General features: G+C 41.4%; 2 protein-coding genes across 6 annotated transcripts; one reads left to right on the forward strand and one right to left on the reverse strand.

Annotated features, from left to right (window-relative positions):
• The first annotated feature begins 1647 nt into the window (after positions 1 to 1647).
• Positions 1648 to 10674, forward strand: LOC139334800 (myosin light polypeptide 6). Of its 5 annotated transcripts, none has more exons than XM_070967974.1 (7): positions 1705 to 1896; positions 5004 to 5031; positions 7519 to 7662; positions 7774 to 7947; positions 8263 to 8340; positions 9017 to 9051; positions 10106 to 10674. In XM_070967974.1, exons 1-6 carry the CDS (start codon positions 1720 to 1722, stop codon positions 9043 to 9045), a joined length of 630 nt encoding a protein of 209 aa, XP_070824075.1. In that variant the 5' UTR covers positions 1705 to 1719; the 3' UTR covers positions 9046 to 9051; positions 10106 to 10674. The 5 variants fall into 5 exon arrangements, with proteins under 5 accessions (XP_070824076.1, XP_070824075.1, XP_070824080.1 ...); XM_070967977.1 differs by lacking the exons at positions 1705 to 1896; positions 5004 to 5031 and adding exons at positions 4276 to 4359; positions 4761 to 4788; XM_070967975.1 differs by lacking the exon at positions 9017 to 9051 and having other exon boundaries at positions 1648 to 1896.
• Positions 10675 to 13053: 2379 nt separating this feature from the next.
• c1ql4a (complement component 1, q subcomponent-like 4) lies at positions 13054 to 23837 on the reverse strand. Its single transcript, XM_070968593.1, has 3 exons — positions 23455 to 23837; positions 21736 to 23137; positions 13054 to 14351 (listed from the first exon to the last, which is right to left on the reverse strand). The coding sequence occupies exons 2-3, from the start codon at positions 22279 to 22281 to the stop codon at positions 14172 to 14174; spliced, it is 726 nt and encodes a 241-aa protein (XP_070824694.1). The 5' UTR covers positions 22282 to 23137; positions 23455 to 23837; the 3' UTR covers positions 13054 to 14171.
• Positions 23838 to 27408: the final 3571 nt, after the last annotated feature.

The following is a 27408-nucleotide window of genomic DNA, read 5'->3' on the forward strand; positions in this document are numbered from 1 at the left end:
CCAAAATCCGCTGAGGAGTGGAGAGCATTGATTATTGGAGGAGCAGCTACAGTGACGCCAGAAGCTTTAAATCTGGTGTCCGATCTCCACAGTGACACTGAATTCGGTCATTTAATGTCGGAATAGAATGTCACTCTTAAAGCGTGATAGATAGATAGATAGATAGATAGATAGATAGATAGATAGATAGATAGATAGATAGATAGATAGATAGATAGATAGATAGATAGATAGATAGAGTAGTAGCAATAGTAAAAGTAGTAGTAGCAGTAGTAGTAGTATTTATTATTGTTATAAAAATGCTATTGTTTTCTACTCTCAACCTCTCTGAATGTCTTCTTTTAATCGAGTTGAAACGAGTTCATGCCAGGCGCTCATGTCTTTCTGTTGTATAACAGTGACATCTGGTGGCACTCTTTGGAATTACCGTCTCCCTTTGGTTGTAATGTGGCTTTACTTTACACTGTGTGGTAATTCATGCTTGTAGCCTGCAGACAGAGAACAAGACCACGCTGTGAAAATAAAACACTGCACCACAAGTAAAAGCCCTTCATTTAAAACCTTATTTAAGTAAATGACGTATTATCAGCAAAATTGCAAGTATTAAATGTACTCAGAAAAATGGTCCATGCTACTGTTTTACTGTTATATTTTTGGATCAGTATTGCTGCTGCATTAATGTGTATGTAGCATTTTACTGCTGTAGATGTTTAAGGTTGAGATTATTGTAACTTTATATACTGTTGGTTAGTTTAATCTACAACGCAACATATTCTATAAAATCATGTAGAGCTAAAAGTAAAATAAAAAAGTTTAAAAAAAAAAAGTAAAATGTAGTAAATGCAAGTGAAGTAAACAGAAATGCTCAGGTCTATTAAAAGTGCACTTGATACAGTTGAGTAAATGCACTTATCCATCACATCCTGTGCGTATGTAAACTATGTAAAAATAAATGCATGTGTTGTAGTTACTTGTGCCCTTTCTGTTCATGCAATATGAATAATTGACAGTCAATCTTCAACCTTGACAGAACAAAACATCTTCTAGAGTCTAAATCTGGCTCTAATCACATTGAACGGCTTCACACCTGATGTCCTGTTGTCCTCTGCTTCTGACCATACAGCATCAGTGTCAGCACCTCTGCAGAAAGAGGAGGAGGATAAATGTGGGGAGCAGAGACAAAGAGAACACGTATTTATTTTAGAACAACCTATTATTAGCTGTGAGATGGAACTGTGGGTTATTAATGAGACACAGATTTCTGACACCTCTCATATCTCCTCTTCACAAACAGAAGATCATGTCAGTATGGGCTAAAATCTGTGTACTGAGCTTGACACAGAAACCCTTCACGTTGCTGCCTCACTCGCCCACACACTCCTTTCTGACCCAAATAAAAGCATGTGCTTGGAGTCATAAAATGGAGCCTGGTTCTTTCTATATCTATCCCCTTCTTTATTTTACACTCCATTTTTCATCTCTACTCCTCCCACGCTTTGCTTCACAAATCCACTCACATGCTTTTCCATACATCCACCTCTGCCTCCTCCACCTGCCAGTCCCTAAGCATCATCAGCATCATCAACCTGCTCCCCCACCCCCCACAGGATACGCACAACTGACACACTTTACTTCATAGCTTGATATCTCCTTTAGCAGCCATAGCGGCAGCTGGTGCACAGATCTGACTCTAAGTTTTGCCTGTCCAGGACATTGGGAATGGCTCCTAAAAGAGAACCCTCCATAAAGAAGTCTCCTTCACCAGTGGCCCAACCCAGACTGGGTCCTCCCTACCCCTGCCTCCCTGCAGCTCCTGCAGCTCCAAAACAAGCTCCAGAGCAGAAACCTAGGATGCTGCGTCCCTCAGATTCACCATTTGACCCCAGCACTTTGGAGGTGAGTGGAGTAACTACCTTTTATGACAAAGCTAATGTGGGGCATTCATTAATTAGGACGATACTTAGAAATCTATGTTCTATTAATCGTATTTTATGTATGGTGCTAAGTAATCTCAGCTAGAGATACACAGTAGTGAAAAGCCAGTCAGGTCCATAAAAACACTTGCTGATTATTTGCAAAGCAGCTTTGTAGGACTCTGATGCTAGTAAAGTGTCAGCATCAATCTGGAATGGGACAGAATCTAAGCTATACAAAGAAATGGGGCATCGAAAGTGAGGCTGTCAGTCAGTTGGTGGCCCCCTTAGGGGGAAAGAAGCTGTTTCCTGCCACAGCTTGTGCTATTTCTTCCATTGGGAAGGTCCCACAAATAAATAGTCATCTCCTTATGACCTGTTTACACAGCAATGTTATGTTATAATTACAAGAACCAAAATCTATTTCAAATATCAAAGTAAGGAAATTATTTCTTGCTAGATTAGAATTTAGAGAGCTTTTATTTAACCCATTTTCCACTACTGAAAATTGGCTGCACAGAGATCAAACCTCCCCATCCTTCTATCCTGTGATGTACATAACAGCTTGTGAGATAAGTCAGATAGAACCTGATCAACCTGACGCACATTGTTTATTCATCACTGGCAGAGAGAGTGCAATAACCTACATCTTGGTAGTGGCTAATGTTGGCCTCTTACCTTATACAAAATATAATGCAGAAGGCAGCAAGGCATTGAGTAAAGACCCTGAGGTTATTAAGGAAGTGTGTCATTATTTTATAGTTTGTCCAGCAGCAAATTCTGCACTCCATTATTAACAATACTCCACATCAACTATTTATGAAGAGAATATCACAGCTGAGTAGATGGTGGTGCAGAGCCTGTGCAGAATATACTTTCATTTTTCAGATGTAAGACACCCAGCCTCTAAAACATATCTGTAACAGCACTTAGATAATAAAAATTGTAAAGATCCTTTGTAAATATTTATATGTTAAAAACAGCGAATAATGCTATTGAATTTTCCAATAATGCCAATTCCGCAACCCTCTCCATGATTGGAAATGAAGTAAATATAAAATGAATTAACATTTTTCATCATGAGTAAATAAGTATGAAATATGGACAGATATAGACATTTAGTAAAGAAGGAACTGTGACAAATGAAAACATGCTGGCATGTCCAAAGTCATCATGGTGTTTTCAAGTCAAAAGCAGGCATGCGTTAATCAGACGAAACATTTTAATGAAAACATGTATTGAAGAAACTCAATATCTCAAACAAAACTGATGCCCCCATTAGACTTTGTACCGATGTGCCTTAGCTTTATTGATGCTTTAGCTGTGCTGCTATCCTCATGCGCTTTAAGTGTTACACTGTGCTCTGCATGATTTTATAGAGTGAGATTGCCCCATTTAGCCTGTGAGGGTATGTGGGCCATGTTAAGATACCCGCTTTTGCTCACAGTGGGACCACAGACCTGACAGGAGGCCAGAGCTCCTGCTGAGCAATGACAGCACTTTAGCCAGGCTGTTAAGAGATGTGGCATCAGTTCATGGTCTCACAGGCCTAAAATAATCCATCATTCCTGCATGGCCAGGCACTCAATGTCCTTATGGCAAAGTCATTCACTGCAATCATGCATCAATTTACTCAAGTGGGGTCAAGCCCACCAAAAGCAAACACACACCGCAAAGGGACAAACATCCTTTTCTTAAAAATCATATCTTAATCAGAACATGCATCTCTTGAAAAACAGTTGAATGCACTGACTTGATTACTTTGCAAGGTTAGGGGCAGGCTGCTTAAACGTAACTTACCCTAAAGATCCACTCCAAACATGTTTTAAAACATAAAATACTGTGCTTGGAATAATATTTTATGTCAGAAACAAAGAGTTAATTTCCTTGTTAAAAGACTTAATCCGGAATACATTAATGTGCAAAAATTGTATATATTTCAACAATATTGAGTCCATTCTGTATGTGCATTGGAGACTTCAAATTTACCATTGACACTAGTTATATCCCAAGATCATGCTTGTTGGTACATGCATGAAATTCAGATTTAAAGTGAGCACAAAAAGAGAAGGTTCAAGAAGAGGACTTTAAGTATTTAAATTACTTAAGGGCAGGCTGATCAGAATATGTAAATTAAATTTAGCTCTTACATTCAGCCTTTACTCCTAACGTTGCTTATTCCACGTACTTGTCATCTCTACCAAAAAATGGTATAGTTTGAGGAGTTTTAAAGCATATAATTCATGTACTGTACAACACAAACCATGCCGTTATATATTCCTATATATGGAGTGTGGCTCTTCGGTTCACCCAGACGCTAGGACGTCGTGCGTGCTTACGTAATGACGCACTGCTGCTAGGGTTTTCTCACCCTGCCCTTCTCTGATTCCGTCTACATTCTTTGGTTACCCGACGTCTCGGACACACCTCAGCCAACACAACTATGGTGGGTTTTTTGTTCCACTCGACTTAACTAGCAATACCATTACTTTTGTGTAATTACCCTTTTGTCTCATTATCATTTTTAGCTTTGCAAAGATGTTAAGTTGATTTTAATCATCTGAATTTCCTCGCTGGTCGCTAGCGGAAGTGCAACTTTTGAGAAGCTAGCGTTAGCTTGCACGGTAGATAAAGTTAGCATTCACACGATAGCCTAATTAATGTTGCCAAAGTACCTACGGGTGCACCAATCATCACTGAATGTGCTATACTCTGATTTAGTCAAAACAGATATTCCCTAACTTACTGAAAAACGTGCTCGAAAGCCTTTGAAGTTAGCCCAAGCTAGCTTTAGACTGCGCTACAGAGGGAAACCATTTTCATGTAGCCTACTTTCTCTTTGAACAGTCTGACTTCTCGGAAGATCAAATCCTTGGTGAGTTTTGACTTTGTCTTTTGACATTTTCCAGACCTCCCTTGGTATGCATGCTTTCATTCTTGCCCGGTTGAGATGGCACTTTGCCCTGTATCTCCACTATCGCCCTGCTCTGTGCTCGCCTGTCATAGTAATCCTGGTTTTAGCGTAGGTTTTCCTTCCTTATTTCCGTACTGTTTCATCACTTTCCACTTGCAACTGCTTGTCCTTTCCAGATTGAATTTAACCTGGATCAGATCCATGGTAAGTCAGCGAAAGGGGACCGCCTTGCTGCAAAAAACTGATGGCTATCTCTGAGTGTTTAGGGTGTGATCTGCATGTTGGTTTTGGACAAACCAAACCTATTTTAAACATGAATGAGAGTCGCTTTGCACTGTTGTTTGGTACGTCAAAATCAGTCATATATTTCATACAACGTTATGGCACTTGCCAGCTTTGACCGTGTGTTGCAGTGTTTTTGAATGTGGTCAATCATGCATTAGCAGTACTTTGGATAGCCAAAAATGGCCAAAGCTCACACCCGTTCTCATAAGTCTTCCTCCCTTTGACAGTAGTCATCCCTGGCTATGTCAGTTTGCCATAAACTTTGCTTGTTATCTTCCAAGCGGTGCATCTTCACGAGCGTGCCCTTTTTTGGTGCTGGATACAGCGGTGGATGGTTTTTGTCCTCGGGCTGGTTTGTTTAATCAGCGTTGACATAATAGGCTATAGCTACTCTCACTCTCCTCCTACTTTCCTCCACTCCTCTCATACCAAATATGGTGTTGGGAGAAGTGCTCACACACCAGAAGGGAAGAGGCACATTCCTCAGAACAGGAAAAACTCCACAACAGTGCCTGAGCTTTTTTGGGGAATAGCTTGTCCCATAACATTAGGAACAGGCTGCTGCCCGGATATTGTGTAATCCAACTCCATGTCTCCCTCATGGCTAGATTTTAGCTAATTATTTTGTTTGGCCGGTGAGCCTGACTAGAATGGTTGATGTTAGACAAGAGCTACGTTGATCAACCGTGTGATCCATGACAAGATTGTATCATTGCTGACAATTGATAAAGCCTAATTAATTCCATTTAAACAACCAAAATACTCAATATATGGTAATGCGAATGATTTCGATGGCTCAGGTAGCTCACAGCCTTATTGACTTATCAACAGTACTCTAAAATATTGATGGTCAAAGCGAAGCTGGAAAACAGTAGCAGTCTCAGATGAAGCTTTTTAAGATTTTTGGAAATGAAATGTACCAAGCCACCTGCAAGATCATTCTGCCAGATAGACTCTACCAGACACTGACTCTCATAGGACTAACGGTGTGAACTACTGATGCATTCATCTTCTTTAACATAAATGAGTTGCATGTTATTAGAGATGACACTGGGTTAACATGAACCTTAACTGAAGCACACAAGCTGTAAAAGTATAACTTTAATACTGTTTAATCAGATTAGGTTTATTTTTGCTTCTTTGGTGTTTTTGTGTAAGATTGACCGAATTTCTTAAATAATGTACTGCTTGTGGTATTTTTAAGGTTTAAAGCCTCCTGGCAATTAACATAGCTGGAAAAAATTAGTTGATTCATTACATTTGTATTGTTTATCAAATGAAATTGCCACACATTCTGTTGGTTACAGATTTTTTCCATTTTTACATTTTAAGTCAATACATTTTGATTTTAAGTATTAAAGTCAAAGGCAGTTTTTACAATAGTGTGTCAAATATACACACTTTACTGTAATCCAAAAGATTAAAATACAAGTGTTTATTGTAACTTATCTTGTGAACTTTTTGGTCACTTTAGTGAAGTACCTTTGAGGGCCATTTAAAGCTTTTATCTCTTGTTGATGTTCTGTAGAAAATTTGTTAAGTTGTAGAGCATTTAGGATGGTCTTTGCCGTGTCTTATTTTCTTGACAGTTGAGCCACTTTTACAATCATCCTCAGACCATTATGATTATATAACATTATGACACACATATTTACCAAAAGATGTTAACACATTTCCTTGTAAGTCAGATATATTTGATATCTTTGGCAACTTAATCAACACGTGTTTGCATGTAGTGTTGCATTGGTGAAGTTGTTTAAACTAATTTTTGTTGATGTGTAGTGAAAAACTCAAAGACTGACTGGATGACTGACACAAATATACAGTGTATACCCGAATATACTGCCATTTGCTGAATTTGGGAAGCTAAAGTTGTGTTTGCAGTGTCAACCAGCAGAGTAAAGAGAGAAAGCAGTTTTAAGTGGATGTAAATGGCAATAGTAATGACTTGTTTATTGAAAGGATTTCAGCTTTCATCTTTAAATTGTAAATTTTGTATATTCGAGCAAAGCTTGTAAGTGCAACATTAGTTTGGGATTGCCCATAGAGGTTTTATCAATACGTCTGTTATCCTGGATAGACCAGCTCGAGTTATCTCACCTAGACTGGCATTGTAAACCCATGCAGGTTTATCAGGTTGGTGCTGTGTGCCCTGCCTGCTCACTTTAAATTTCGACCTACCAGCAGACACCCAGATACAATCTTAATCACTTCAATCATCGTTATCTGTGCTTTCTCTAGTCTGCTTGTTCTCATTTTCTTCATAATCTGTCTGCCTTTTTTGTTTCATCTCTTCCCAGTTCACTTCCTCTCTCCACATCATTCTTCCATACATCTTTGCTTATCTCTTCATATCTACAGTAATTCATATCCCCCCTGTAATTCATATGTGTGTGTATCCTGCAGAGTATAAGGAGGCATTCCTGCTGTTCGACAGGACAGGAGATGGGAAGATCAGCTACAGCCAGTGTGGGGATGTCATGCGGGCCCTGGGGCAGAACCCTGTCAACGCCGAGGTGCTCAAGGTTCTGGGCAACCCCAAGGCTGAGGGTGAGGGGAAAATGTTAATTTACTGAAAGTTGTGTCTTTAACATGCATAAATCATCAGATTGGAGGCTCAAGGCTTGCATCATATATTCTTTTTTTCTTGTCTTTTTGCAGAGATGAACACCAAGATGCTAGACTTTGAGCAGTTTCTGCCCATGTTCCAGGCCATCGCTAAGAATAAAGATCAGGGCTCCATGGAGGATTTTGTGGAGGGACTGCGTGTCTTTGACAAGGAGGGCAACGGCACAGTAATGGGAGCAGAGCTTCGTCACGTCCTCACCACGTTAGGCACGTTACATTTTTGTCATCCTTGAAAAGATATATGGATAGAAGGACTGTTTGGGGTTGATTTTTTTTCTATACATAATGTTTACACCACCATTTTCACTGCCAGTAAGATACTGTAATCGCCCCAATGGATAGGGCCAGTGCAAAATTCATTTAATGCAAACTTTAAGCATGCATCTAAAGTCCATGTTTGTAAATATATTATTCACCATGGGGTGTGCAGATGTATTTTTAGTGCTATTGTCATTAACAATAATATTAATAATTATTGTTGGTGGTGTGACCCATGTAATGTGAAAATGTGCCATTTTTCAGGTGAGAAAATGACAGAGGAGGAAGTGGAGACGCTCTTGGCAGGACACGAAGATGCAAACGGCTGCATCAATTATGAAGGTGAGAGCGAAAGATAACAATAAGACGATGCAGTCACCATAAACATGCAGACTATTCAATGTAACCGTGATGTGCGGATCGGCTCTGACCCCATCAGAATCCATATGTACACCGAAACCATCCATTTTTCCTCTGATCCATCCTCTGATGGAGCTCAGGATTCACGAGGAGGACTGGTGCTTTCCTTACATTGTAGAGAATGTAATTAGTATTTTCCTCATTAATTCTGCATTATTTCACCCACCCACAACCCACCCGCCATTAATCAGAGTGTTGATTTTTATGACCTGACCCTCCCGATTCTGGTTCCCGCAGATAGAACTGCAATCCTGCCATCCCTAGTAACCATCATACTCGGTCTTGGCAATGTGATAATGAAACCTCGGTCATGAATTACACTCTGTATGTGCTGTGTTGACGTGTGAAATGTTGGAAATGATGCAAATGTTCAGTTTGTGTAAGTCGTAGTTACATAACGGTAATTATCGGAAGCACTTTTTTAACGGCTAAACTGAACCTCAGTACTATATTGCTTGTTTACGTCTTATGATTTGGTCGGTATCTGTTCATGTTACTGTCTGTTATGTGTTCTGTCACTCTTGGCTAATTGAGTGCTTTAAGAGGCCATGTATAAATGTCAACTGCTGACAGTGTGTTAACTGTTCTTCCTCTACAGCATTTGTCCGCCACATCATGTCAGGCTGAGGGCCGGTACGGGCATTGGGTATACAATGAGATGGCACCTCCAGGCTTTCCTGCATTTTAGCTATTACATAATCCACTCCCATTAGGCCTCCCTAACACTAATCAGCTGTAGTTTGCTCTTCAGATTGGCAAACAGGAACAACGTGCTGTTGCTAACTAGATTTGACCCGTAGGTGCCTGTGGGAAAGCCTGCTGGTCCCTCTCATCTTTAGTCCTGAGGCTTTGACCCATGTGTAGCCTCCTGCTGTTCTGTCTCTCTCTCCTGCAGCCCTCTGCCTTGGCCCCTGGCTGCAGCATGCCCCTCTGCATGTGTCTGGGACTCCCCTCAGTTTATAAGGGGATATGGTGGACACATAGGGAAGTGACTGGTCTCATTCAGGGAAAGCCTAGTGGCCACTTTTGAGTTATTTGAGCTGATGGATGTGGAGGTCACAAGCCAGCTCCTCTTATCTCATTTGCATGCCTTTGGTGCTAATACAGGTGGTGTTAGAGGGGCTTTTTTCTAATAGACAGACAAATTAGACTGTTCATTACATTGTAGAAATGTTTGACACTGGAGTGTAGCCACCAGCTTCAGAAGAGTGGACCAGTCCCTTTTTCTACTAACCAGAAAACTGCAATGAGTTGCTCTTGTGCTGATTGTTTTCTCCTCTGTACTGATGGAAGCTGAATTTTCAGCTGGCCGCTCTGTGACTCGACTGTAGCTCCCCTGATCCTCTCCCCCTTTCTCTGCTTCTCAACTAGAGGAAAGCAAACAGCGAGGATGGCTTCTCTAACCAGCTCTTCTTGGATCATAGACATGGCCAAATGCTTTGGCTGAATAGGAGATAGAGATGATTACCTCACCTCTTTCTCTCAGTCCCCTCTTCAATCCCTCTCTTTCATCTGGGTGAGCAGAATATGGGGGATCCTTCTCCAAATGCAGCACCTCCCACCCAGGCTTACCAAAGCTGGATGAGGAGAGAGGGGGCTTCAATGCCACGTGCTGTAGTTGGAGGGGGTCTCTACCAAGATCTAGACCATGAGTCTCACATTTGTCCCTCTCATCTCTTTTTTGCAGAACTGGTCAGGATGGTCATGAACGGGTGAAGATGAAGAGCATCCTACTTTTTTACCCTGTCACACGTACCCTCTTTTTGCAGTTACCTTTTATAGCCCTCCCCCCAGCCTTTTCCATGAATTAGTTTTCCACATTTAATTTAAAAAGTGCCTTTACATTCCCTACAAACGACCACAAATGACCCTGGCTATTGCTGCCGGGCGCTTTCCCACATGTGACCAACTTGCATCCAGGAGTCCCTGTGCTTGCATTGTTTGCAATAATATTCCAAGATGCAGCACTTAAGATGACATAAATTGATCATGATATACTGTAACTATTGATACTAGTGTGTCAATGTTAGACAGGACATTAATATATATATATATGTATACGTAATAGCTGTCAGCGAACTACTGTATCATTGGCTAAGACTTTGGCTGAGGAACATGTTCCTCCCTCTCAGTAGTTATCCGGTATATTCAAAGCCATACTATCATGAAGTAGAAAGAGACATTTCAGATGGAATCCCATGTTTTGAGTTCACCCCAGTTTTGTTGCTGCCTTTAAATAAATGTTTTCCCTGAAAACTTGGTTGTTTTGAGTGCATTTGTTTGGTTCAGTAGAATAAGGTGCCTTGTTGTAGGGTTTTCATGGTGTGTGTGTTTTTCCATTGACACAAGAGGGCAGTGTTGCAGCTGGAATCTGCTATGTTAAAAGGGTTGATTTAAAGGCAAAATCTACAATGTTTAATGCAAGGGGGGTATCTTGATCTGCTCCTTATGTTTTTTTTGTTTGTTTGTTTTGTTTTTTCTTTTTAGCCAAATGAATTCAATTCAAGTTAATATAACCATTGCTGGCTAATTGTCTGAGACAATTTAGGTTTTCTCCTGTTGGTTGCGACAAAAATTCCAGTAATCAAATTCCAGCCCCCCCAAAAAATGTATTTTTTTGGCCATTCTGTCAGTTTTCCCTAGAAATGATCTGGTGACAAAGCATTAGGATATGAGCAGTAGAAGGCTGTTTGGTGGCTTCCTGACCTTTTCTTCATTTTCTTCCCAAGCAGCCACAACTATTTCCCCTCATTAGGCACCACAGCTAGTGGAGTGTGGAGCTTATGTGTGTGTGTGGGGTAAGGTTCAGGAGGGTGTCATAGACCACTGCTGAATAGGTTGTCCACTAATTACTCAGTGTGTCTGTGTGTGGTCGATGGAAGTCAAGGCTATTGATTATTTTAATCCTCCTATTTGTGAGTCTGTGATCCTCGTGGCTCTGCATTCGACAGGGGAATCACTAATGGGCCTCAGCGCAGCCTGTCTCAGACCTCTCCCCGTCCAATTAACTTTCAACTGGAATCTGCCAAGAGAGAGAGCCGGGGGCTGGGCCCGGGCATGGTGCGCCTGCATCCCTCTTTCTCCACTCAGGAGCAACAGATTCACCAAATCCTTTAAGTCCTGCGTGTTTATGACAGAATGCCATCCGCTCTCGACTCTAATTAGACTTTCCCTTTTGCCAATAATCTAAGTTTCATCTATTTAACATGGAGATGATGGCTCCCTCTCCCTGCTTTAGGAACTGTTAAAGTGGCTGTATTTAAACTATAGAATGAACTGGTCATATTAGCATTGTAGGAAAGGGCATGGAGTGTGCAAATGTTCACATACGGACTCGCACATAGCTGAGATTTGTAAACATTGTTAGGTGCAATCCATGAAATGACACCCACGATTCCATTATGCAGTGTCTATCAGTCATTTCATGCCATGTATAACATACGGTACAGTTTATAGATCATCCATAAACTATATGTATCACACACATATTTTCTTTAAACAAAGAGCGTTCAGCAGCTCTTTGTTTTCCAGGTAATGGTGAGCTAATAGCAAAAAGTCTTGAATTCTAATCACTTTTCTTCTTTAATTTATTTTTCTCTCAGAAAAACAGCTTGCCTGTCTGACAGTACTGATTATTAGCACACACACAGAGAAACAGACTAATCGGGTAGATTTATGATGGAAGGAAAATTAATTGGTGATGTTTAGTAATTGATTATCAAAACATTTAATTTTTGTGCAAAAATCGACAGGTTCCATCTTCAGAAATGTGAGTATTTACTTCTTTTCTTTGTCTTATATTAAACAGAATGTCTTTGGCTTTAGTGGCCGCTACCCTCACAAGACCTTTCTTGCACCTTGCACTCCTATTTTTGCACACGTTTTACTTTTTTCTGTCATTTTTTGTACCAAATAGTCAGTTAATCAATAAAAAAAATCACCAGATGGACCAATCATGAAAATAGTCATTTTCTAGTTCAAGTATCAAAATTTAAAATATTCTATTTTCCACAGCAGAGTAAGTATACTGTATGAATTCAGAAAAAGAAATTGAGTCAAAGTGGCAGGGTAAGTAGGTGTGTGAGGGGTGTGTGAGAGAGAGAGAGAGATAGCATGACTTCCATGAAATCACTGTGGGATTATCAATAAATTGAGAGGAATATATAAATATTATTTAAGAAAAATTTCACCAATTCCCTGGGTGTATTTCTTCTGCTCTCCAACAAATTATCTTGGTTCAGAACCCTAATAAACAATGTCAAGCCTTATCGAACACTGAACCAATTTGGTTTGTTTGTGCAATTGATTACAATATTGTTGCATTTCAAATGGCTGGATTTTGTAGATCCTGGGTGTATTATAAACTGAGGTCAATACAGTGGTATTAATGTTTGTGTCTTAGTGTCTTAAGACATATTGGAAATCCATGCTGTATAGCAGGCAGTGGCTGCGGTCAGCCACCGTTGTTTCGATCTCAGTTGTAAGTCATACATCCAATTCTCCACAGTCAGTCCGAGTGATCACTCCAAATTAGAACTGAACAAGGGTCCACATGCGTTTATGACTGTAACGTACATGTCCTGATTCAGCCCTGACCTTCACCATGCCAAGACAACATGCAAGAACACAGACCAGGTAGGTATAGATATTTTAATTGCAATTGTCTACTCAACCTATTCAACATACCAGATAGCCCATCCCAGGATATTACTGTGTTTATACACATGATGATACTCAGACAGGGTCTCTTTAAAAAATAAAGTACTAAGTATGTATGGCAGTGTAGTTACAGTAATGTGTCTGTAATGTATCATACAACATTTAATGTAAATAAAACACTGCAGCTGTTGCTTTTCACTGCCTCATTATCTTACATATGTATCCACGCATACATACTGACATACCCACACGCACACACACAATATTGTCAATAATGCACTTGGCAAGTAAAATGTCATCACACACAAGTATAAAATGTGTTGCCTTGCAATATTAATATGTTTTGTTTTAGCTTGCTGTGTGATGTCCTGCGTCATGATGGAAACAAGAAAGAAAGGTCAGACATCTGTGTTTATTCAGATGGCCTCAGTTTAATCAGGACTGACCCAATGCAGGGGGATCACAGCAGGGATTTAATTCATTTCATCTGGCGAAATTCACTCAAGGGAAAAATATTTTACATTGATGAACTGCAAAATATTGTCAGGCCATTTGACCAGAGGTCATTGGAATGGAGAGCAGAAATGTATAAGGTAAAGACTGGAATACAGTATGTTTGCATTTGCCATCTTGATTAACGGCAACCTCAACCATTATTGCAGTAAAAAATAATTAGACTGATGGCATTGTTATATTCTAGTTCTCACAATGTCAGGTAATATGCAACACATTAAAGTATTTTAGATATTTCAGAGCCACATCGTGCAATTTTTATGTGCACCTGTACTGTACATCTTCTGAAATTCATATTTGCACATAAAGGGTGCCAATAAATGCTCATGATGCTTGGCTCCAAATCACACAACTCCTCTTAATTCCATTTATCTCTGATTTTCACTCAATCCACACTTCTGCAGTCTGTTGTAATCTGTGTGTGTGAGTGTGTGTGTGTGTGTGTGTGTGTGTGTGTGTGTGTGTGTGTGTGTGTGTGTGCACCTGTCTATGTGCATTATTTTGCATACGCTCATGTCTGTGTCGGTGTGAGTATGTCTATGTGTGTGTCAGTGTCCGTTCTCTGTGAGCGAGGATTAGTTTCAGTCTGGGTAGATGAGGAAGCCGGAGAAGGTGCTGTACTTGTTCGTGTTCCCTCCGTGGACCTTTCCTCCGTCCAGCTGCACACACACCTCATCGCCCACGTCCAAATGCAGGATCACACTGTTGGAGGCATAGTCGTAATTCTGATCAGCGTCCTGAGCGATGGCGCTGGCTCTCACCTGTCACCCACAGAGGACATACGCATTGACAATTAGAACATGCACGAAACCGAACAAACACTTGAAAATGTCACCACCACTTACTCAACAGCTCCAGGAACTCAGCCGCTCTTTAAAGCTAAAACTACCATGTCTCATTCTTTTCCTTTCTCTCACTTTTTTTTTTGTTTTCGTTTTGCAGGTTGGGTCACGATCAATTATTAACAGCATGGCATCACCTCTGCATTCATACTGGATAAACAGATGGATGAAACTGTGACCTGTGACCCCGGAGGTGGACTGAGAACGCAGCCACTCTGCCTCTTATTGATCAGCTGTGGCTGGGGCTCAGGGGAAAGGGCCGAGGATGGAGATCTGATTGGGTTGTGGAGATAATCCGATTCAATGGGGACAACAGGTTGTCTGCGGGGAAACTAGCTCAGCTGAGAAACATCACCACTATCCACACACCAGCTATTGACCTGTTGCTTATGATCCTAGGCCAGCTCAATATGCATGATATTGAGTGGCTATGCCGAAGCCAGACAGTTTTACATTTGCATGCTGTGTGTGAGTTTGGTCTTATTGACCCAGTAGCAGTGGATCTTTACTTGTTTGTTAACACATTTAATTGGGTTTACTCATTGTAGATATTTAAATACACATGTCTAGAGTGAGCTAAAGTTGCAGAGAAAACAAGATTTGTCCATTTATTATTGTCCTGTTGATTTTATAACAAATTTTATAACAAACATACCTTGCAAAATATATGTCATATATGATTGAACAACAACTGAACAAAAGAAAGTGTAAATACAAAATAAATAAAATAATATATACTAAAAGATTGCACAACCTTTTCATATATTTCAAATATTTCTAAAATATCTCATAGATAGATAGATAGATAGATAGATAGATAGATAGATAGATAGATAGATAGATAGATAGATAGATAGATAGATAGATAGATAGATAGATAGATAGATAGATAGATAGAGTACTTTAACAAAAAGAAAATTGTGGAAAAGTATTTTCATACACTAGGCTTCATTCCTAAAAACCTGGTAAATAAGGTGTATCAATAATTCTGGTGTAGCAGCTCCAATCATCAGGCATATGTCAGCCATCAGTGGCCTTGTGTCTGGCTCAGTGTCCATCTACGGTGGGAGCACTCAATCTGTGTCAGCAGCCAGACAAGCAACGCACATCTCCATGACAGCCGCAGAATATGATCTGCAACTCAACTACCATCATGTCATTCCCATCACTGGGGCCCCTTTCTCCCCAACGAGCATGCATCAATTTGAAAACAGTCAGTCGCTGAGCAACAGAACCTGAATTACTGTAACTGAAAAAAATATCCTCTTCCTGCCCTGTAGCAATCCATTTTTCCCTGGTCTGTGCACATTGTCCACCATCTATTAACCCTGGAGTTGTGTTCAATTTCCTGGACACTATCTATAGGTCTCCTAATATGAGATGCAGGTCATGAGTGCTGCATCCAACATTTACAGCATGTTGGTGACCGGTGAAACGCATGTTCCTGTCCAGTCTAAACCAGATTGATTAAGGGAGCAGAGGAGTAGATCTCATGAGGACCCGCAGTTCAACAACCACACAGTTAAACCCACCACAGCTATCGCTACTCTACTGCAACAGTCTTCTGTCATTAAATTTCAAATTCTGTCGTCCTCAGGGATGTTTTTAAAACGGCTATATTTCTCACTGCAGAGCTATTCTGCTTCTCTCATTTTAACATAGGATAAATGGGCACCATATGCCGCGTTATGTAGGAAAAGTGAAAGAAAAATAGAATTAAAAGAAACACTGGCTCAGCGGGCAAAAAGTGGCGAGGAAGTGAATGTCAGATACAATAATACCTGTTCCTCGTCTGTAGATGTGGTAATGACTGGGATGTGGAGAAGTGAAAGACATGTCTGCACAGACGAGAAACCAGAAACCTGTATATTATTCAACTCAAATACATATTTCACTTGCATAGTCTAAAGTATTGTAAAGTATATATTGTATACATCTTTTTATTGCCACCTCTAATTTCTTATTCTAGTTTTTCATACACTTAATTCAAGCAGTTTTTTGTCTGTTTTCTTACCACTTTGCCCACCTGTGCAGTTGTAACATGTGAATTTCCCCTCAGGCATCAATACGGTTTTCAATAACCTGAGTTAGCAGGTTACTGTATATTTCATGTAAACATCATGTACTGAATAAAACCAGTTTGAGACTCATACATGGTGTGCACATGAGATAGCATCTCTGTCTGCTAGAAGTTACGTTCACAAACTTCTAATTTGGTACATCAGATATGTTTTGAAATTATTTAAGCTAAATAAAGTTGATTGACACTGAAACATAATCAGTTATTTGGCTGAGGGATGCCAGAGGTAACCTGATCCCGTCTGAGCACTATACAATATATGACAGTGTCATGCAGTTGAGAGGTTGATAAATAAATCAGCTAACTGATTTTACTATTTGATCAAAATATTCTAATGTAATATGACATCCTTAATATTTTAATCTATCTGTTATATTCTTTTGAGCAAAATCAAAATTCATAAGAGAAAAAAAACATTTATTTTACAACAGCAGGTAGCAGGTGCTTAAATAGCACATGACTAATTATCATTGAGCACATTTATAGCATTTACAAAATGCAGAGTTTGCCTTTAGAAAAATCTAAGCAATTTGTTTCATAATCAGACCCACATCTATCTATCTATCTATCTATCTATCTATCTATCTATCTATCTATCTATCTATCTATCTATCTATCTATCTATCTATCTATCTATCTATCTATCTATCTATCTATATTTTTTTATATATATATATTATTATTTTTTTTTTTTAAAGATTGGATACCCTTGTGTTGCCCAGGCTGCCCAATTAGTATAATTAAACTGTGAGCATAATGTACCCTTTCTTAGGCCCTCATAAGACCATCTCTCAAATAACGACACCCATCCATTGTCATCTGTAAAGGTTATATTGTTATTCTGCTTGATATGTGAACTGACAACCAATATCACATTTGCATCTTTGGCTGCAGCTGACAGTGATGCTGTTGTTGTGACTTCCCATCGACACCAAGCATATGTCATCTTGCTCATTATTTTGGCCAAACAGTGTAACGGAGAGGGAGTCGTAGGGAGATCTTTCTCCTCTCAGGCCTCCACGCAGTCTCATGACTTAAAGTATGGAAGTGCGGTTAAATTCTCATCATGGAGGTCATTTCATAACATATATGAATTGGCACTTTGGCTAATGTTGCTGTGCATGAAGGAATAATGCAAGCCATCAATTAATGTAGATACCAGTCAGAGAGGCATGAGGGAGCCTTGGTGGGATTAGGACAGGAAGCTGACAGAGGAGATGGATACGGCTGGAGGACACAGACTGATCCGTGTGAACCGGGCAGCACACTGTGCTGATCCTGGAGCTGGAAGCGTTGTGAGCCGTGAGGCAGGGGCCCCCAGGGCTTGCCTGCGGCTGTCTCTGTCTCCGCCTAGCCCTTTCATTATAGGGCCTCCAGTAAACACGCCTGGGAGCAGAGGGGGCCACAGGCGAGGAGGAAGGAGGAGGGAGGGGCGGGGGTGGTGGGGGAGCAGCTGCAGTGTCATTTTCTATACAAGTGGAGCCGCAGCACAGAAGACAGACAAGGATAGACAAAAAGAAGGCAGAGGGAGGAAAAAACAAAAACAACGACCAGAGGGTTGAGGAAAGGGGAGGGAGGAGGGGCCCAGGGTAACAGACTGATCAAGCGAGGCTATTTTGTGAGACCAGGGAGATGTAGTGGTGGTATATGAAGTCTTGTTTTTATCTGTGGGGCTGTGCTCCACTGGTAATAAAACTGACAGGATTCATTCACTGTGATATACTGACCTCTTAGAGCGGAGACAATAGAAAAGTAGCTGTTAAACTTACCTAAGGGACTCCAGTGCATGGCAGGAGGGTTGGGCATGGGTGGAGGGGGGCGATGTTGTGAAAATAGAATATTTATTGGATAGGTTTTCCCTCTCCTCTGGGAGCCCAGGGATTACATGGTGAGAAGCGACTGTAGCATTGAACCGTACCTCAGATTGCTATTACCTGCCATTCAGTATTATAGCCTGTAGTCTGCTGCGCTATGACGGTCAAACCTGTACACAGTATGAAAGGGATTGACTGATTTTAATTTTTTTGTTTCATCAGAACTCAGTGTGGTATTTTATTTATATCTCTTGTGGATTTAGCTCATCTTCATAGAACAAATTCTGCTCTATATCTAAGTCTTCCTAGCACCTCGCTCTGATGCTAATTATATTTCACCTGTAGAAAATCTATGTCTCTGTACTTCTCTGTGGGAAGTTAATACAGGTAGCGGTCATTACAGAGAGTGATGACATTTTAACATCACAGTATGAAATAACTTGACCTTTAACTGAGTAATTAAAAAAAAGTCTATGACAGGTGAAAAAACAAGGGAGAGATTAAGCTGGAGCCAGGCCAGTATCTATTTGTCTACATTGGACATTGTATTAAGAATATATAGTGGAGCGTTATGCTGAACAGCTCAGTTAATGAGAGGAAAGGGAGAAGTTCTGCTGAGGAGGCACGCGTGACATATTACCACCCTTCACAGCATAAAGCATGCTGATATTAGCATAGACTGTGTTAATAACATTTGCTACCAAGCTGGAATATCAAGTAGCATACAACTCATATATCCTTGACACCGAATTAGGGAGAGTGTCATTAAACGGGTTTATAATAGCAGTGGCACCAATGACGAGTGCATTGACAGCTATTTTGCAAAAATCAATATTCAGTCATTAAGTATCATAAGGATATAATATGGATCCATCATCTTCCCAAATGGGGTTATCAAATTTAGCATCGTGTGCCTTTCTGTTTCCTGGCTGTGCAAATAACAGTGAGTGTTGATCAGCTGAACAGGTTGTAACAGTGTTGAGCAAATATTCCCATCATACATTGTAATGCAAGTCAATTACCGTTGCATTACATACATGGAAGCAACTCATGTGTGACCCCCTTCAATCACAAATCCCCTGACTCTGAAGCCCTGTCATGCTGCAATGATTTGTGAAAGTTAGACTGAGGTGTGAGCAGGTAGGCTTTACAGAGTGGGGATTTAGTGAAGGTAATAGGTATTGGATCTATAGGAATCCCATGGAAGCCCTGCCACAGTCAGCATATCCTCCTGAGATCCTGGCATCGCATTATACTTCACTCATGTCACATGACACAAGTTGCAGTCCATCAGTCAATGCAGTGTGCCCGTTTAAACATCATTTACAGAGATACAGGAGTTATACATCAGAAATTCCCAGAGGAAATCTACTTGTGTCCAGCATTAATTCACATAATGCTTTCAAAATGTTTCTATCTGCAATTGGTGCAGTTTGTACACCAGTTTTGTCTCTCTTTCTGGCCGGCCTTGATCACTTGTCAAGCCCAGACGTGTTGAGTGGGTGTCCATTGGTCATCGTGCCTGATCTCATCCTGGCCTTCACCACCAGCCTCCCCAATGCCTCGTCTACCAGCCCACTGCCTCCACACCTCCATTAAGTCATCTATCTTCCTCTGCTCCATCCCTGATCTTCCCATCAACTCACTTGTCTTGTTTTGCCCCCCGCCCCCCCCCCTTCACTGTCTCCAAGTGGACATCTCAGTATGCTCCTGCCATGTCGAGTCTCTTGAGTTTCATTCATTCTCACTGACGCTGTCTGTGAGTCCTGAATCTTTTTGGACTAGCTGCCTAACAAATCCACAGTTACAAATGACCTTATCTGCTAAGGTGTAAAAAGTTACAAGACAAGCATAAAGGGAAGGTGGAAAATTTGTGACTTTTTTGGGTAAAAATAAATCCCAACAGGCAGACAAAATATCCAATAAAGCCTCAGCACCTACGGCAATGGTAAAACAGGCCACCTGATTCTACAGTCAGGAAAGCAACTTGTCAGACATCGTGCCCATTTAGTAAACCCCAGTCTCTGACTGACAGGCAGAGTACCCACCTGCCTCAGGGCTTCAATAACGCCAAACATGATCAGGCATTCTGCAGCACTTCATTTACACTCCTTTCATCTAGCAGCTGCTCTGTTTGGGTTGATCCCTGTTAGGTGAGTGCTCTATTTAGCAGAACTTTTTAAGGAGGCCACCTGACGGGCACCAGACAGACCTGGGTGAAGTTAAATGATTGAGTTGAGTGAAAAGATAATTAATGGAGAATCAATGAACAAGCTGGGGAGGGGTTAGGAGAGGAAAGTATAGCGGGTGCTCACAGATCTAATCTAAGAGGTATAAATTATTTAGCAGGCTAAGATGACTTGAATGACAATATAGGACATTTGGCATACAGCTTTCAATACATATTCACCCTTGTGATATCAAGCATAAACAATCAAAGACTAATTAAGGATGGTTGATTTTAAACATTTAGTTTTGTGTCTCACCAAATCGAGCCTAAAAGAGACATTCTAAGTCGGCCTTATTTACAGCTGTGCTGATGACCCATACAGTATTTATGATTCCACATCAGCCTGTGTGCACTTGTTTAAACAGTACACTACGACTGGAGAGTGAGGTCTGAGGAGAGCATTTGCATTTAAAGTCCTTGATGAATGGACGAATGTAAAAAGCAACTTGAAGAATGTTTCCTGAATTTGGAGTCCTCTGATGAAATCCTTGTGATTTATCCCACCTCTCGTCCCCCCCCCCCACATCAGCCCCTCTGTCTTTAATTAGTGTCTGGGGAATGAGGGAGTGGATGAGTGGACTGTCAATTTCACATTCATTATTTATTTAGCTGAGGTGTAAACTGACTGGTCCACGCTCTGACAGACATTTTTCCAGTGCTCTTTTGCGCTTGTGTTTTGGCGATAATCAAGCTCTGTGTGTGATACCTACTAATTAAACTGTTACTTTTGGTGGCGGTGGCTGCATTCTGCCACTTGTCATTTAGACAGAGCACATGTGGGAACGCAAATATCTGTAGCTGTGCTTTTAGACTGTATAGCATGAATTCCCCTTAATGAGGAGAAAGATTGCTATTTCATTCTTTGGCTGCCATGTTTCCACCTGTTAAGTGGAATGTGCTCCGAATCTGAAGAACTCAATGTTACAGAAATGAATGTGAGTTAATGTTAACACAGGATGGTCAACAGTGGGGAAAAAAGCTGTTGCATGGTCGTGTGTGTGCATACATACAAACACGATTGAACACACACTTTCATGCATGCACATACTCTCTCTCTCTCTCTCTCTCTCACACACACACACACACACACACACACACACACACACACACACACACACACACACACACACACACACACGCACACACACACACACACACACACACACACACACTACTAACCTGTCCGTTCTTCTTCAGGTCAGCCCACATGCTGGTCCCATCGCCACCTCTCATTAGAACATGGTAGGTGAAGAAGTAGATGCCAGGCAGAGGACAGGTGAACTTGCCAGTGCTGGGCTCGTAGTAGTTACCTACATTGGTCACCACATCATCAAATTTCAGTATTTCACTCCCTTCGTGCTGCTTGCGTAGCCCTGCATAAAAGGCGATTTTGGGAGTGTAGAGTGAAGGTGAATAGCCACCAGGACCTGGACCTTGGGGCCCCTGTGGCCCTGGTTTGCCTGGCTCTCCCGGAGGTCCACGTGCTCCTGGTGGGCCAGGGATCCCTGGAGGCCCACGAAGCCCAGACTTTATCTTCTTCCCAGAGTAATCCTGGGGCGGCGGAGACACAGCTGACACCTCCTGGCCAGGCTGAGACGTAGCGTAGGGGTCACATACCATCCTGCAGCCCTCAAGCATTTTATAATGGCTCCCTGCATTTCCGGTGTTCCTCCCTTTGGTTGTGTGAACCAGCAGGGGAATGGCCACCAACAGTATTAGAACCATGGCCACACCCACAGCAGCTCCGATGACACGTTTCCTGCGGCTGAGCCGCGAGGCGGCCAGCGTCAGGAAGTCCTCTTCCCCCTTGGCTGGAATAGTGCTGGCCAGGATGAAGCCTCTCAGAGAACCAGTGTGGTATGAAAAGGTGAAGAAGGATGGGGAGAGGAGTGGAGGGAAAAGAGTGGGCCAAGTATGAGTGAGAACACAAAATGGCAGAGAGCCAGGAGGGAAACAACAGTACGAGAGGATCCGAGAGAAGCGATGAAGATGTTCAAAGGACCAGAGAGAAGATATTTAAGAGCTTATGGTTAAAAATATGAAGCCTGTATACACCACAGTGTTCAAGGAAATAAACACAAACATCTGAACATCTCAGATTTGTGGTGACACAATACAAAAAACATAATTTATGTGATGAAGTCTGTTGTCCTGCAGTCCAGTTTTAGTTTTCAGCAGCAAACACAAACCATGACTGACACTGAGATGGTTGTTGTGAAAGCGGAGCTTATTAAAAGTATGCTGAAATGAGGGCTGATGCCAAATTCAGCTCATTGAGAGGGGGGATGTTTTGTTTGTTTTCTTGGATGATTTTTTATTTATTTTTTTTCAAAGAAGAGTCTTCTGTGATGCCCCCCCTAAAAAGCACAGGAATTCACTTCACGCGGACCTCTCATTGATGCCATGACTGTAAGTGACAAAAGTTCATCAGAGATCTTTTCCTGACACAGTCATCTTATGAGCCAACACTTCTATCTTGTTTCCAGTGTCCACATTAAAAAGGTGCCGTTTTCAGGAAAGCATTAAGACTTTTTTCAACCGGGGTGTGTTTTTGATAGATCCCTCCTCTTTATATCTGCATCTGGAAAGATTAGCAAAAAAGAGCAAAGACATTCAATAATTAATTTGTTCTTATCACTGTTATATACATAATTTTGATGAGATATAACTAATTCATTCATACGGTGTTTCAAATGACATGATAAATATAAATATAAATATCAAAATAATATTTTCCAAAATAAAGATAGATGTTTTCAATAAATAATCATATATTTTTTCATAAGTGATGCACGTAAATTACAGAAAATATGTGATTGCCCACAACGCGCCATGGACATGTTTCTGGTTTAGTTTAAAACAATTAAAAGAAACAGAAAAAGACAAAGAAAAACTCACCATCTGCTCTTTGTAATCCCAAATTTTTTGGAGCATCAAATTCTGTGTGTATCCGCTCAGTCCGCGTCCCACCAGAATGAGTGAAGGACTTTGTACCGCTGGAATGCCAAATGGAGAGCCGGAGAGCCGACGGGCGCGCAGGAGATGCCAGGAAAGTGATGTGAGTTTCTTAATCAGCGCTTAATCCCCCCCTTTTCTCTCCAGGTAGGAGATGGAATTTAAATGCCGATAACTTCAGAGGAAATGAAGCCCAGGATTTACTTGCGAGAAGACTTTTTTTTTCTTCTTCTTCTTTTTCTTCAAAATTAGGGACGCGCGGTAATCTGACGCTCCCGTTCAGAGTGGCTTGTCCACTGTATCGCTTTTCGCAGTGTTTGGTCCATGGGCAGTCCTCTCGACACCTGTTAGATCTCTCTCTCTCTCTCTCTCTCTCTCTCTCTCTCTCTCTCTCTCTCTCTCTCTCTCTCTCTCTCTCTCTCCTTTACATCTTGCTCTTCTGTGTCTAAAAAAAACCTGCAGTCCACAGCCAAATGTATGGATATTGAATTCTACCCGCAGCCTACAGTGATACTCCTGATTTTCCTTTCTTCTTTTTTCAAATGATGATTGTGAACCTTATCCTATAGTAAATGCATTTCACTGTGGACTGACACAAATTAGGCCTGGACCACACTGACGCTTCCCATCTGTGCCTTGTTAGCCTGACATTCACCTGTTGTGAGCGGCAAACTCTTTGCAAGCAAAATGCTTGATAAAGGGTTGCAAAGCGAAGGCAGATGTTTTCATCTTCTGTGTGTCGGGGAAGGGAGGACAGAGGAGGGTGACTAAGTAAAAGCTGCCTCAGCATGATGTGTGAGGAATGGAGAGGAGACACTAAATGTTCCCCTGACCATTGTCTGTGTGTGTGACTGGCATCCCACAGCTATAAAGCCTCATTAGCGAGACACCCTGCCCCACACATTGTGGTGCTCTTTTTCTCTTTACCTAAAACCTTACACACAAACACGCACAATTCCTGCACTCTGGTCTACACACAAACACACATGCACTCACATAGACATACGCAGGTATTCATGGAAAAAAGGAGTTTTTGCACCATTTGTAATGGGAGGCCATGTTTTGTATTCTTGTGCTAGCGTTTCCTCACTGTCACAGTGGCAGCTGGGAAATAATGTGATGCCATGTGGGCTAAAATACGCTTCAATTATGCTGCAATTTTACAATTTGTGTAACCGCCAAGTCACATTCACTGGTCAACACCTTCCATTTCAGAAACATCTTTAGCTCATATTACCATTTCCTTGGAGTTGTGTCACCTGTCTGACAGGCACAATCGCAGATCTCTGTGTTTAAAGTTTAATAGCCGAAGCGGTGGGAGCAAGGGGAATAGGTCTACATACAGTATTGATGACTCCCTTTTCATCAACCACCACATCCTCGACCTCTCTCTCCTCAGATATGATGACCACGGTCTGGCAAAGCGGGGATCATCCGACCTGATCCCTGCAGACATGGAGAGGCGGATAATCACCGAGTTTTAAGGTGGTTTTCCAAGGATCGGTTGGATTTAGTGGGAAATTGAGGCAGAAGGCGTGGAAGGTTTGGGGAGCGATGGAGTGATATTTCCATTGGGAAATGTTGGTATAGCTGAGCAGGGCGGGGATGAGTTAAATGCTGTGTCAGTCCCAGTTTGCGGGTCAGTCAGTCTGGCCCACTAGAACAGTGGGAGGAGATAATCATTGCCAACAGTCAGAGGCAATATGCTCAGGATTGGATTTTTAAAGCCTGTTAAAATATTACTGAGGTGATTAATATTGAAATATGCGCATGTCTTTCAGCTGTCTGTCTCCCCCTCCCTATTCTCTTCCTGATTTGCTTCCCTTAGTATTCACACTCAACTAAAATTTCAACATTATGCATTATGTTGATGAAACGTGTCTTTTTCTTTTTTTCTTTTTTAATTCAATGCAATTGCTTTATCGCGTCACTTGCTCTGACTTCAGTGTGACACACAGTCTCCACTGTCACCAATAGAAAAAAGGCCCGACCAGTACTGGGCTGTTTGAGTTATTAGCTTGTTTAATAATTAATTTCATATATTATGATACACAGAGAATTAATCTCTGTCTTTTGTGCACACGCCTGCATAATTCCAGCTCGAGCTTTTTTCTCTTCTGTGTAAACAAGCAAGAGAGGAGCAGGAACTTATTTATGGTTACATTACTCATGTTATATTTCTCTTCTGCTATGGCTGCTTTGTCTGCATAGGCATACTAATTCTTCAGTTCAGCCATTCACAAGCAACATTTAGGCTAAGCAATCCACTTTATGTTTCATTTCTTTAGATTTAGGCATAAAACCCACTTGGTTAGGGTTGGGAAAATCTCATATTTTGCCTTAAAATACCTGGATTTGCTGCCACAAACACACTGGAAAATATACCAGCGTTTTGTTGGAAATACCTGGTTTTGTCACAAGAAACATGGCCTGGCAGTGGTCTCACTTAGCCATCGTCCCACCAACTTCCCCTCCTCTTTCTGAGGAGATACATCTATCAGTATATCTATCTCTGAGATATTATATGTCACACATCATACACAGATATACGTGACATATTGTGTTGTGTTTTGAGATAGTGGCACTCTCACACAATCCACACCAGCGCAGGGAGTGTGACCAACACATACAGAGCAGCAGCTCTGAGGGGTGATGACATCTTGTCCCCAAGAGGCACGTAGCTGCCGAAGGCTCCGTCGCTCCCCGGGGGCCACTGCTCACATCTCCCACAGTTAACACTGACAAGAATACAGCTATCAAGCTCGCATTCTTTGCCATGTAGATTACTCTCTTGTAAATCAATTTAGAGGTCATTAGGGATATAAAGAGGTGATTTGGGGCAAGGCTAAAACCAGGGAATCAATGCTGGAAAAAGACATCCACATTTCTGTATTTACTGCATGTCTGTAAATGAATGAGAAGTAACATGTGAATGTAAATCTCTGATGCATCTGATGCTTGTATTGGTCTTACCCTTGGAAATAAGGCTGCTGTGGGATACATCATGGAGTAAAAAGGGAAAGAAATGGATGTCTTGTATTTATGCAAAATGTGTGGCAAAATTTTTGGCAAGAAAGTTCAAAGATGAATATGAAGTTCGTTTGTTGAGGCCCACTAGTCCATGTGTCATACTGTTCCTGCACTCTAACATGAAATGCATTATTTTCTCCCTCACTTGAGCATATGTGTTTACTGTACAGTGTTGAATTGTAAGCAGAGTGCACGGGTGTGGATGTGTCTACATCCTGGTGCTGTGCTGTTTCATTAGGCTCTGATTATGGGGCCTGATGCAGAGTGACAGTGTGCAGATTGAGTTGCACAGCCACTCTAATTCTCTCTATTAATAACAGCCCTCCACACTGCTGTCCTGAACCACGTTTATTAATCACAATTTGTCATCTGTCCGATGCTCCACCCTCTCCTTCTCCCTTTCTCCTACCCTCCCTCTCTTTAGCTGTGTTCTTCTCCTCCTCCTTCTCCTCTACCCTCCCTCCCAGTAGGGCCAGTTATCCTCTGCACCTCACCACCCGCGCCTCCCCCACCCCTCACCCCAGCTCCGTTCGCCTTCAGCTCAGAGACATGGTCCAGCATACAGAGGGATGTTCTTGCTCTCCTCCCTCACACACACACACACACACACACACACACACACACACACACACACACACACACACACACACACACACACACACACACACACACACTCTCCTGCCTGCTCACTCGCTCGCTAACTGCACTCTGGAAGGACTCTGATTAATCAAAAGCTCTTCAGCTTTAATTGGCTGAATAACAGTTAACAACTCGGATTGTGTGGACTGTTTTTTGTTAACAATCTACTCAAGATTTATTGTAATGAATTATAATAAAACAAACCTCCATTTTCAATTTCAGAATAGT

This window comes from Chaetodon trifascialis, chromosome 8, assembly GCF_039877785.1.
Source record: "Chaetodon trifascialis isolate fChaTrf1 chromosome 8, fChaTrf1.hap1, whole genome shotgun sequence".
NCBI classification, from domain to species: domain Eukaryota; kingdom Metazoa; phylum Chordata; class Actinopteri; order Chaetodontiformes; family Chaetodontidae; genus Chaetodon; species Chaetodon trifascialis.

Coding starts and splice junctions, on each gene's coding strand:
- LOC139334800 (XM_070967975.1), top strand. CDS start 1,720: ATGGCTCCTAAAAGAGAACCCTCCATAAAGAAGTCTCCTTCACCAGTG. Junction 1,897..5,003: donor TTGACCCCAGCACTTTGGAG/GTGAGTGGAGTA, acceptor TGTCCTTTCCAG/ATTGAATTTAACCTGGATCA. Junction 7,663..7,773: donor GGGCAACCCCAAGGCTGAGG/GTGAGGGGAAAA, acceptor GTCTTTTTGCAG/AGATGAACACCAAGATGCTA.
- c1ql4a (XM_070968593.1), bottom strand. CDS start 22,281: ATGGTTCTAATACTGTTGGTGGCCATTCCCCTGCTGGTTCACACAACC. Junction 14,352..21,735: donor ACCTGAAGAAGAACGGACAG/GTTAGTAGTGTG, acceptor TGTGGGTGACAG/GTGAGAGCCAGCGCCATCGC.